This window comes from Talpa europaea (genome assembly GCF_964194135.1).
Source record: "Talpa europaea genome assembly, chromosome: 2".
Classification (NCBI taxonomy): Eukaryota; Metazoa; Chordata; class Mammalia; order Eulipotyphla; family Talpidae; genus Talpa; species Talpa europaea.
This window is the reverse complement of record NC_140068.1, coordinates 63,544,349-63,556,711: the sequence shown is the minus strand read 5'-3', so window position 1 is coordinate 63,556,711 and position 12,363 is coordinate 63,544,349. Positions and strand designations below refer to the sequence as shown.

The 12,363-nt window shown below is 33.2% G+C and overlaps 1 protein-coding gene across 1 annotated transcript in view; it reads left to right on the top strand.

Moving 5' to 3' along the window:
- BCKDHB (branched chain keto acid dehydrogenase E1 subunit beta) overlaps positions 1–11,273 on the top strand; it is a gene marked incomplete at its 5' end in the record, with an annotated part of 180,772 nt that extends 169,499 nt beyond the window's left edge. Inside the window, 2 exons of the mRNA XM_084228864.1 lie at positions 9,537–9,685; positions 11,081–11,273. Of these exons, the coding sequence (XP_084084990.1) occupies positions 9,537–9,677 (141 nt within the window). The 3' untranslated portion in view covers positions 9,678–9,685; positions 11,081–11,273. The remainder of the gene's footprint in view (positions 1–9,536; positions 9,686–11,080) is intronic.
- Between the last annotated feature and the right edge of the window lie 1,090 nt (positions 11,274–12,363).

The following is a 12,363-nucleotide window of genomic DNA, read 5'->3' as shown; positions in this document are numbered from 1 at the left end:
CACTACATACAAATTTTACCTTGTATCCAAGCCAGACTCTTTTGCCCACGTTTAAGTCATAAATCCTTTGCAGTACACCCAAGATTAACCAGGAAAGCTGGTGCAAATCCGAACAAAATTGTAGACCTTGATCACCTCATTTAACCTTTGCCGGCCTTGGCGCCACACTTGTGGCTACCACATAGAGTTGTTGAAAGGATTTGGTGAAACTATACAAATAGTTATACTTCATTACTTAATAAGATCATCGCTTTGGTTACCGTGTAGTAAATGATTTTTCCGCACTTTGTATGCATGTACATAGTCCTTTCGAATGAAGTTGTAGATGTATGAGCCAATAAATCTTTCTTTCTGGATATATCCGTTTGTTTCATGGGCTGTTCCCCAGGATGTGTTGATTAAATATAGGACTATTGGCTGTGTGCTTATGTATAGTGTTATCTGTGGTATATGACAAGTAGGGAAACTATTGTGATCTCTTTTGGGGAATCAGTGCTATAGTGCTATAGGTCTGACCCTCTAATTCCAAATTCAGAGAGGTGATTGAAGATAAGTAAAGAAATAGCAAATAGTATTTAAATGCTGTGGTACAAATAAATAAGCAGTCTTTTACACAAACTAGATTTAATTTATCTGAATTTATTAATAATTAAAATCTTTTGGATGTTTCTATTATTTTCATACTAAATGATAAAATTAGCCAGACTAGTCTTAGTCACTAGCCATTCCTTTGCTAGTGCATTTATGGTTTTATCAGGCTATTAGAAATTTTCTACTCTGACATGCAACATAGATTTTGAGAGAATATGTACCTAATGGATTTATCTTATTAGCATAGAGTTTTACAAGTTTTTCCTTTCTTAGGTCAAATATTCCTGACAGAAACTTTTCGCTTTGTTAATCATTTAAATTATTAAACCTTGGGAATGTTACTGTTACTAAGATGCAATCAACAAGTTTTTGACCACATCTCCCTAATAAATTTATAGCAAAGGACATTTATTTTTGCTGTGCTTTTCTTGGTAAAATTGCAGTGATATAGTGACCAGAATTAAACTGCTGAAAAATAATTTGGTCTGATTTATTAGTTCAGCAAAACTGCATTTACAGGCTGTCATGCTGTAACACCCAGGATTGACTTTCAAAAAAAAATTAATTTCAGTAAAAACATTGGCACATTTCTTTTTTACATTATGTAGATGAAGTTGATCCCCCACCCCCGCCTTTTGTTTTTTACATTTAGCAAATTGTTTTATCATTCTTTTAAACATAAACGTAAAAGTAGAAATTTAACCTATTTAAAGAGAAGGAAAAAGCAGTAAAAAAAAAATAAAACAATACCTTACATTGTAACAAGAGTATAATTTATAAAACAGCTAATATTTAAATTGTCATTTTTTATCCAGTTTCTCAGATTTTTCAGGAACAGTATCAGACTAGCAGAATCAGTCTATTCTACTAGTTTCATTTTGTTAATTAGTCTTGAAATTTACAAACAGGTTGTAAAATCGGGGCAGTGATGAGTGCTAATGGAAATTTTCTTAGTGCAGTTTCAATTCCCCACATTCTAAAAGAACATATTTTCTATGTCATGAGACAAAGAAATCGTGAGGCTCCTTTGGCCAGGATTGATTTCTGCCTTCCATCCACCGTTAGAATGCTACGTGAAGAATTCTATAGAAAAACAAGCAGAAAAATCGAATGCTTCATAAGATCATCAAAAGTTTTTACAGGATTATTTTAAATTTCCTGGTGCCAAGCAAAGCAAAAATCCTACCTTACAGAGAGCGATTTTTCATGAGATGACGCCCGGCTGCACGTCGCTTATGTTTATCATTATGCATCCACATTATACGGAAATTCCACTTTCAAACTTTGCTGCCGCTGATGCTTTCGTCTATAGGAAGAATTTTGTACTATAAAATTTGAGAAGCTTCAGCGTCTGTGGAAATTTGAGAGCCGTTGCCTCCCCCCCCCTTATTGAATAAAAATGTTTTAACAAAAGCATTGTAGCCACAGTAATTTTTAAATGTCAAATTTGCACATAATATATTTCCAAGTTTTAAACTTTGTATTTTTAAAAGGCTTATAACATCTTAGGTGACTGATTGCAGCAAATAAACAGGAAGATTTAATGAAGAAAAGATTATTTTAGCCATTGTTTTCACAGTGCTCTTCAGGTGAATATGGGTTTGGGTCATAGCACAAGAGTGTATCTAGGGGAAAGTTTGAAAGCAGTACTTTATAGGTTTTATGTGCAAAACAACAGTAATTTGGATAGGTGCTAATTATATTTTTGTGATCACTGATTTAGTTTTTGTGAAAATTAAAATGAATTACTATTTAGTACAGTCACTGGATCATAATAAGCATATGTACTTTTAAAAAGTGATTTCAGATAAGATTATAAACTATAGTTATATGACTTATCACTTGCTTTCACTTATTTTTTATATTAAAATAGGGAAATATAAAACTATCATTTTAAGAAAAAGCAATATTATATATAAAGCATTTTAATGTTAAATTTTGGTTTTAAAATTTTATTGTTCAGTTTCTACTGTTAATATATTGAAATTCATGGGTCATTTTATGTTAACATTGAATTTGAACTATGAGTCATTTCTATGAACATTTTAGTATTATTTTATTCTCCACCTTTGTTTTAGGTAGCTAAACTGTATCCATTATCCAGGAAAACTCATTTATATAGGAAATAATATTTCTGTCTGAAATAGAAAAATAAGCTTCCGTTTTAAAAATAGAATTTGAATTTATATGAAAATCCTAATTTAAAATTCTGTTTTTTTCTTTAATGAAAAGAAAATGTTAGAAAACAAAAACTGTATCAGGCTTCCAGTAATTTGCATTAAAGAGGAAAAAATGAATTTTTTTTAAATTAGCAAGCATTGAAGATGTTCTAGCAAAGTAAGAGATCATAGTTTTAAATTTAGTAAAAGTTATGATTTTTACATAGGAGTTCTTCTGAAATAGTCGTGCTTGGTTCTAATGTCTAAGGTTTTATACAAAACTGCATAAAATTATATTTTTGATATACTATTTTAATTAGGTACATTGATTCAACTGTTTCAAAAGTGAGAGGCTCATGTCAGCAAGTGTTTTTTCAGCACATCTCATGTGCACACTATTAGAAATAAACATAATTCATGTTTGGGAGACCAACCTATTATTTTAGGTGTAAATTTAGGGACCCTGCTGTCTGAAGAATTAATTTCATAGATCTGTACTATATAGACAGAAAAATATATATTTTAAGCTTTTAAAAACAATACTACTATTCAAAACATTAGCTTAGATGAAAAGTATTTTATATTAGTAAAGTTGTTTTTATTTAATTCAGTGTTGAAATTAATTTGGAGTTGCTGGCATGGTGCCTTTACAGGTTTCTGTGACTCATTTACTGAGAAAGTGTGATTCAAGACACCAGAATCATTTTTTCTCATCTGAAAACTCATGTTTTGGCCTTGGGCAAGTTTTCATGGCACATTAAAAGCAGATATTCTCTGATAATATTTGGAATCTAGATGCTGTCTAATCTTACATAAATAACTAGGACTAACCAAAATATGTGTCTATATTTATGGATTCTAATCTATCAAATATACATTGTTTTGTTATAATAGTTTAGGTTTTTCTCATTGTTTCATTGGTTTAATTTTTACAGTGTTCATTATGACCTTTTCACATAGAGCAAAAGCTGTGTTATTTTATTGTTAAGAAAAATGAATGAGGACTAAATGATATTGGAATTTAGGTTTGAAGCTAATCACATTCACAAATCACTTAAGCTAGTATTTCTCTTAAAATTGTTTCCTAGAGAAGAAAAGATATCTATGTATCTTGGTCATCCTTCATTATATTTATAGCTTACCCCCTTCTTGGAAACAAAATATATCCTCATAATTTAAATGTGTTATAGAAGTTTAATAATGATCATTATAATCTGGACCTATCTTTTCCAAACTAGTTTGAAAATCAGTTTTCTTAGTTGTTATTTTGAAATTAAGTCATGGACTGATGTTTCTCATTTTTCAGTGGAGAAATATACACTGATTTATCAGCTAATCATGTAAGCAACATATGCCATTTAAACTTGTGATGTGTTTCTCATTACAAAGCCTTGCTTTTCTGACTTTCCATTAAATTTCAGAAAAATTAGTCAAATGGTTTCTCAGAAAAATGAAAGTGATTTCATCAGTCCAGATCAGCTATAAGAAAGTGGGAACTAAATGAGACATAGTCTTGCATAATGGAGTATATCCGACTTTCTAAAGAACTGAAAAAAATTATTTCAAAATTGTTTATAGAACGAAATATGAGCCTTGAATTATCTTGAATTAATAAAATACCAAAATGATTGCTTTAAAAATATATTCAATGCTGTTGTATGCCCTTTATTCTTGACTTTATTTTTCAAAATGTGTACGTCTTGATTACATTCAGTTATTTATTAGGCTCTTTTACTTGTGACCTTCTAGATTCAGACTGACAGTTTACTTTTCTAGGTAGCACTGCTTGCAAATTATATCCTTCTTCATTCTTTGGGGTAGGGACTTCAGCCATTTCTGGAGCTCCTGGACTTAGCTCTGTAACCACACTTGATGTACCCTTCTAGTCCACGAACTTGCAATTAGTGTCCAGGCTCCGTGTTGTCCACGAGGGGGCAGCACTGGACCCTGCTGTTCCTTGAAGCCTGTGTGCAACCCTGGCTGCTGCTTCGTGCAGTGGTCTCCACCCTCCTTCCTTGTACAGCACTTAGCTATTTTTTGATATTATCTTACATTTTGTAAGGCTAAGTAAGTTTAATAAGTGATAGCGCTCCCAGCACAGTGCTATAAGGGTATTACTTCTCTGTGTTGATTGTTCTATGCACCAAAATCTTGTCTACAGTGATGGTTTGGTCTATCATTTCAAATACTTTGTGTTTATTATGACTTGGAGAATCTTAATAGGAAATCAAAAAACTAGCCATTATTGAACACTATGGTATGTGAAGCCCAGCACATCAGGTACTTTTGATATGCTACTGCACAATGTGGAGCCCCAAATAGGCAAGGATAGCGTAGTTACAAGACCATCAGATAAGACAATAGCATAATTTTTAATAACTTTTGCTATTATGTAAACAAAAATCCAGAGAGTTTAAGTCATAGATCAGATTCCGTCCAGACAGAATTCCATGCTGTATCAATCGCCTTGTAGAGCCTTGCCTTAACATAGATTTATTAAGGGTGAACCAAGTTGCAGTGTGGAATGCCTGAGACTGATTTCAAGGACTCCCATGACATGGTGAAAGGAGAATTTATGGTTGATCTACTTGGAACTTTATTGAGGAAATGAGGTTAAGTGTTGAGAGATATTGAGCGACTTCACGAAAGTCCCTATATATGTATTTACATACACATACATAGAATATACACCCTATATTGCAATCATCAAAATATAGGAATAAATGCAGAACACTTAACTTTAAAAACCTATAAGTACTATTTTATTCTAAAACAATAATGGATCCTATTCCATTCATTATTACTTAGCCTCTCTTACATACTAGAAAATTTATAGGATCTCTATCCTTCACAATTTCACCAAGATCCTTAGAAATTTGGTTTGTTACCATGAATAGACCGATGATTTATTTTACCTACGTCTATGGTTTTTCCAATTATGAAACTGTTATTTCCCATCCTCTGCTTTCTTTTCTGGTTATAGTATGCACAGCAACAACCCAGATGGCTAATATAGAAACAATTTGAGTCATTCTTATTTAAATCATTTAGGATAACCTAGGAGTTTCCTAATTCTGAGGGCCATCTGTTTACTCCTCTGCATTACCTTATGCTTAAGTGTGTAATCTCAGCTTCATCATGTCTTCACTCTATTTTCCTTATTTACATACAATAGGCTACTGAGATTGAATTTAATCCATTATGCCCCTGGAAGTTCTGTTATCTAACCTTACATACATAACCTTAAAAAAACCCATTCTGCCTTTTATTTTACCAATATTTGTTTTTATTCCTATCTTATTTTTTGTTATACTATCCTCAATAGTGGTGCCTCAATATTTACAGAAAAGTGCCTAAGAACATGGATATTGGAATCAGATTTGAATTTTAGTTGCCTGTGAAATTGCCCAAGGAACTTGAGCACCTTGGTTTCCTCAACTGCAAAATGGAATATATACCTACCTCATAGATTTGTTAAAATCATTAAGGGGTGTAAAATATCACTCAGTCATCCCTGCTACATCTCTTGTTACTATTGTGTTATTAGCATTAGCAAAAGAAAATTCTCATAATTACAAAGATACTCAGAAGTAAGTTCATGGCAGATGTTAGACTTATTGCAGTGATTATTTCACAGTATATACAAAAGTGCTATCCTAATGTTCACTGAAGTGGATATAGAGCTATATGTCATTTATACTTAAATATAAAAAAGAAGTAAATTCAAATGCCATGTACTAGAATCTTACACAAGGACTTTTTGAAAGGCATATTTACTTTTCTTTAAGCATGTGGTTGCTTTTGTGAAATCACACACCACAATGAAATATATGTAGGCATGGCTACAGGATTATTTTAGGTTTCACTTTCAGTCTTTTTCACTAGATCCAGAGTAGAAAAGACTTTGGGCTATAAGTAACTGGAGAAAAGTTTCTCTTTGGCACCTGTTTGGCTCTCTTCTATTGCTCTTGGTTACTTGTGCTTTGGAACCTCACAGTCACATTTGCCATTGCAGTCCACATATGAGCTCTCTAGAGAGAGAAAGACCAGACACTGACATTCCCCATCTTAGCCCATGTTCTGACTGTCATCCTTACAACAACCCTGCAGGCTAGCCAATTATTTCTTCCTAATTTCATGTGGATTATTATTACTGAGCCAAACATCATCAAACACTTAAAAAACTTAATGTCCTTATATTGACAATGAAAAGAAGAATGTGATTCATCTGGAGTACCTTGAAATTCAGGGCCCATGGTTTTGATAATTATGGTATTCTATGGTATATAATAAAGAGATATATGCTTTGTGGAAGACTGATCAGGTACATTACCCTACAAATCTGGCAATGAAGTCCAAATATTTCTTTTTAAGTGTGTGTATGTTCATGTATGTGTGTGTGTACAGCTTCTGTATGGAAAAAAAATTTGAGGCTGAACGATGCCCTGTTTTGATGGTTGGCCAAAGAAACATATACTCACACATAAATCATGTGAAATATTTCATTGGGAAGTAATGTTCCACAGCTGCTTGTCCCAAACATTTCCAATTGCTTTAAAAGAAGTTTTGACATAGTGCAAGGGAGAAATAGAATCTTTAATACGCTTAAGTTAGCCAAGCATTAATATTTCAAACTGTTCGTTGAATCATAGTTTTCTATTACATATCCTTGATCTTATAATAAATGTATTTGTATATTGAGAGATAGTACTTTACAATAATTTGATACATCATAATTTATTCCAAATTAGGGAAATGCTACATAAAAATACAAATTTATATAACACAGAAAAAGAACTTTATGTAAGAAGTTGATTCTTCACTTTACTCTTTTCCTTTATTTCAGTGCCATTTCATTACAAAAGTAATGCTGTTTCATAAAAACTTAAAACAGTATTATAAAGTATGCAGTGGAGTTCTTTGTCACCTCCTTGCCATTCCTGGCCTCAAAGGGGGTAATAATCATTGTTTACAGTTCAAGAGTGACCTCACAGACCTTTTTCTAGGTCCTTCCAAATATAGATGTATTCCTGTAAAGAGTGATTTTCATGTTCTTGAGGAGTTAGAAACATTGCTATTTGAAAGAAAAAAATCACTGGGATAATGTTAGTAATTATGTTAAAAACTGATTTTCACAAACACTGACAGATTATTTTGTTGGGCTAGCTCTCCAAGGTGCTAGTTCAAAAGAGCAGTATTTTATAGCAGGTATGAACTCAAAGGCATTTAGTGAAATATTTTGCTCCTCATTCTCTGTATTTTGCAGTGTCCATGGATCATTAGTTTACAAAGAGTGCAATATTCAGAGAAGATGGAAAAACATCCCGTGTCAACTAAAGTAATAAAACTGAGTTAATCCCAACTTGGCTATTTAAATCCCTTTAAAATTACTTGTTGCAATCAAGCAACAATCCACCCAATCTGTCATCTCTTGAATTTATTAGTAGTGGCATTTCTTAGGTGACTCTTTAAATCTTTTTTATGCGAAGTTCTGAAGTTGTTAACGAAGATTTCCTGTTGCCAGGATAAGTTAACACTTATTTGGTGTTTGATCCTGTAAATCACTGTGGTTTGGGGGGAGAGAGAGAGAGAGATCTATAAATGGTCAGCTGGTTCTCTTTGGATCTAATTTGTTCTGTTCTTGTGCTCTTTTTGCCCTGGTACACTTGTCACTGGAAGAAAATACACAGAGGACAGGAATTTTATATAAGGCATCAGGATTTCTTCATGTAAAAATTTCTGCTCAATTGAAAATTTTAAAATAGAACATGGTAAAATATATAAGAAATGGTGGATCTCCTCAAATCTTTTATGATGTAAGGCAGTGAAGAAAGTGGATATAAAAAACCCAAAGGTCTTATTTCACTTAAAAACTATGAGTGGTAAAATTAATACCATTTTTCTAAGGATATTTAATCAACATCCCTCTCTTTTTAGATTTCTTTTTCATTTTCTAAAAAGATTTATTTACAAATTTGAATTTGTCATGGGAATAGCTTTTAGTTTTTCTGAAGGTAATTTCTTATGGGGATCTATAGTTGAATTTTACATTTTAAACAGATCTCTAGCCTCATGAAATTCATACCCTCTCACAGGAGACAGATCATTTGGCAACTATAGGGGATAATGCCGAGTTCAGTGCTGTGAGAGCACAGGACGAAAGTCCTCCCCTCCTTGGTGGTGCAGGATTGGGAAGGTGCCACCAAGGCGGACTTCCTGGTAGAGGTGACTCCTAATTTGATACCTGACAGACTTACACATCATTAGGCAAACATCAGTGGACTTGGACTGTAAATGGCCAGGACTTACAAAAACTGGTCATAAAAGACATTAGGACACTGTTTCAGTAATTTGTTGAAGTTCACTCTGGCTAAATGGAATAACTACACACATTTATGAGGAAAGTAATACATGCTTATTGCATATACAACTTATCCCATTATTAATTTCAAGCTGCAGAAGTTTAATGTGAAAGTTTTGTTATGATTTTGTCATGCCTTACATCTGTATTTGCAGAACAGCATATTTGGTGTGATCCCAGTTAAACTTTCACAACGGATACTTACAGAGGCATAAAATACATACTCATATATGAAAATATTTTAAGTTAGAATCTTGCCAAGCATGCTGTTTTTTGCTTTTTTTAAAACATGCTTTCCCCCAACATTACAATGTACTTAATTATTTTAATGCTTTTTTGATGCAATTATATTTTAGCTGAAATATTTCATCTCTGTGACCAAAAAAAATGTTCTTGAAGTTGACCATCTGTTTTCTTCTCTGCAGGAAGAATGTTTCCTGAACCTCGAGGCTCCTATATCAAGAGTATGTGGGTATGACACACCATTTCCTCACATATTTGAGCCATTCTACATCCCAGACAAATGGAAGTGCTATGATGCACTAAGAAAAATGATTAACTATTGACCACATAGGTAAGCATCCTTGCATTTCGAGAAAGCTGGCATGCATTCTTGACCTTAATGTGGTGTTTCCTGAAGAGCAGTCATCATCAGTATGTTGTGTTTTGGTACATGGCAACTTCTAAAACATAATGTGCTTTTCAGAAAAAAATGAAAATTTCTATCAGTATATTTACATATACCAAGTATATGTGTTATATAGTTTCTATAAAACAGATGGTGCTTATGTTGATATTTAACAATCACAAGATGTAAGTGCTCTCTGCCTTGGCTTGATTGCAAATATACCTTATTCTGTTGTTCCAACTTTTACCTTCATTTCAATATATTTTTGAGTTATTTGAGCTGTCTGTAAGTAGGGGGTGATTTCTGTTATTAAAAAGTAGCCCTAATTCATTTCTGTTATTAAAAAGATTAGTCATGCTTATCTGCCCCTTCAGCCCTGCTATTCAAGCAGAAATGAATACCACTGGAAACTATTAAGCTAGTTTTTAGGATTTTAATATAGAAGTTAATCATGGATTTATTTTGTCTTTGGCATTTTTGAAATGGCTCAAAAAGCATAGAAAGTGTTTAAATGCTTGCATTGTATACAAGGTTGTCTAAAAAAAATAAAATTTGAGAACCATGTCTTTTAGAGAAAAGGGAGAATAGACCATATACACAGATCATACTTTTTAAAGTTAAAAAATACTCTAATTCTTGAATTCTCTGTGTGGACAGTAATGCTAGATCAGTTAAAATCAGAGAGATATCTTAGACATGCAAAAGTAGACAGCACATTCTGAATTTCTCTTAAATGTCTGTGAAAGTAACTTGTTTCTATGATAAATCACACTCACAACTGATTATTTTCTATCTTTTTTATTGTCAATCTTGTTTCCATCCATGGGCCATCCATAATGCAGTCATAGCCACAGTGGTGACCATATACTGTGTTGCTATTTTATTTTATTATTTTTTTAAGATTTATTTATTTATTTATACAAGAACCAGGGTACAGGCCAGATGTGTGGGAGGGTGAGAGGATTCACCAGAGACAGCAGGGAACAGAACAGGCAGACCAACGAAATACACTGCTGAGGGGAGCAGCGGGCGAGACATGAGAGGTCTGCTGCACCATGTGGGATCCTCGCAGGCTGGCCACTGGGATCAAACCAGCGGTGCAGGGGCTGCGGACAGCTTGGGGAGGCCCATCCTTGTTGCTATTTTAAAAGTAATATTTATATGCTGGTTTTAAATTTGGATGTTTTTCTTCCTAAACAATAAAAAATATAAAAAACATAAAAACTATGTTAAACCTCTCACAGAAATATGAAAGAATATCCCTTATATGCTAAAGCTTAAATATGACATTAAAGTTGTACAGTTGAGACTGTCTATAATTGCTATTGATTTCTTTTACAGAAAAATGGAAGATTATGACTAGACATGGAAATATTTTTCTGAATTTTTTATATTTCCTCACACTTATCTCTTCTTGAAAAGAGTTTTTATGAAGTGAACCATCTTGGATATTGGCTGGAAAATTATGAATTAGTTATTGTATTTACACATGAATTATTGATTTCCATTGTTTCAGATTAACTTTTTAAAATGTTCTTCATCACAGTCCTATAAATTCCACTTAATTATATCTGTAAATACTGGGTATGGGCAATAAAGTAAAATTAGATTGTCTTCATGTTGTGTGTCTTTTTTTTAGTGTAAGATTTTTTGTCACAGAGTTAATTAAATCTGAGTTAAGGCAAAATATTTAAATGCTGCTTTCTCAACTTTATTGTATTTTGTTTAAATTTTTATGGCTCACATGGTTGTATGTAGGTAAAACCTCTGAAATACTTTTTCCTGTTCTTTTTTCTTGTCTCAACAAGGTGCCCTGTTCATGTAGTTACTCTTTCTCCAGAGCTGTGGGGCAGCATTGTCCTCACTGCCTCTCTTGTTCATTTTGGAAGGTGGAAAACATGAGCCTGTCTTTTTCCTGTAGTTGTTTTGGTCATGATGTTGCAAATCAAATATTTTTTTCCCAGGAGTTCTTTAAAGTTCTAAGTGACTAAAAAGAAAAACAGTATCCAGCAACAATGAAAGATTCTGATAGGAAGAAGCTTCCTGATGGGGATATTGCCAGGGCCTCTAGTTATTTCTTCCTTTGCCTCTTCTTCCTTTTCCCAGAGCTGGCCCACAACTGGGGCCTTTGCTCTGAGATGGCACTATTGGACCTGCCTCCCCTCTCATAGATTCTGGAAGAGTTTCTTCTCACCAGGTCTCAGAGCAGAAATATCCACCCTCTGCACCCCCCGGTCCCCCCCCCCCCAAAAAAAAAACAAATCAGAGTCACATAGTGTTTTCATTTATCTATAAACACTGACAAAATAGACATTTTCTCATGATTACAGATGTATGATTATATTTACAACTATGTGATTACAAATTTACTTTAAAAGTCAATTTAAAAAGTTGTGCCTTTTTTTATTTTTATCAGGTAAAGTATGAAGGAAGATAAAGTAGCATATATAGAACAGCAAAAACATGGAGGGAAATAAAGGCACTTTATCACAGATCCTAGGTAGGTATAGACTGAAGTTAAGAACTAAATCGTTTGTTAGGGGCATTTTTTGGGTTTAAAATGAAAAATTCCTGTGTAGTATAAGATGAGGAAAGATAAAGTGTGTTAACAAGTTCAGAAAAGA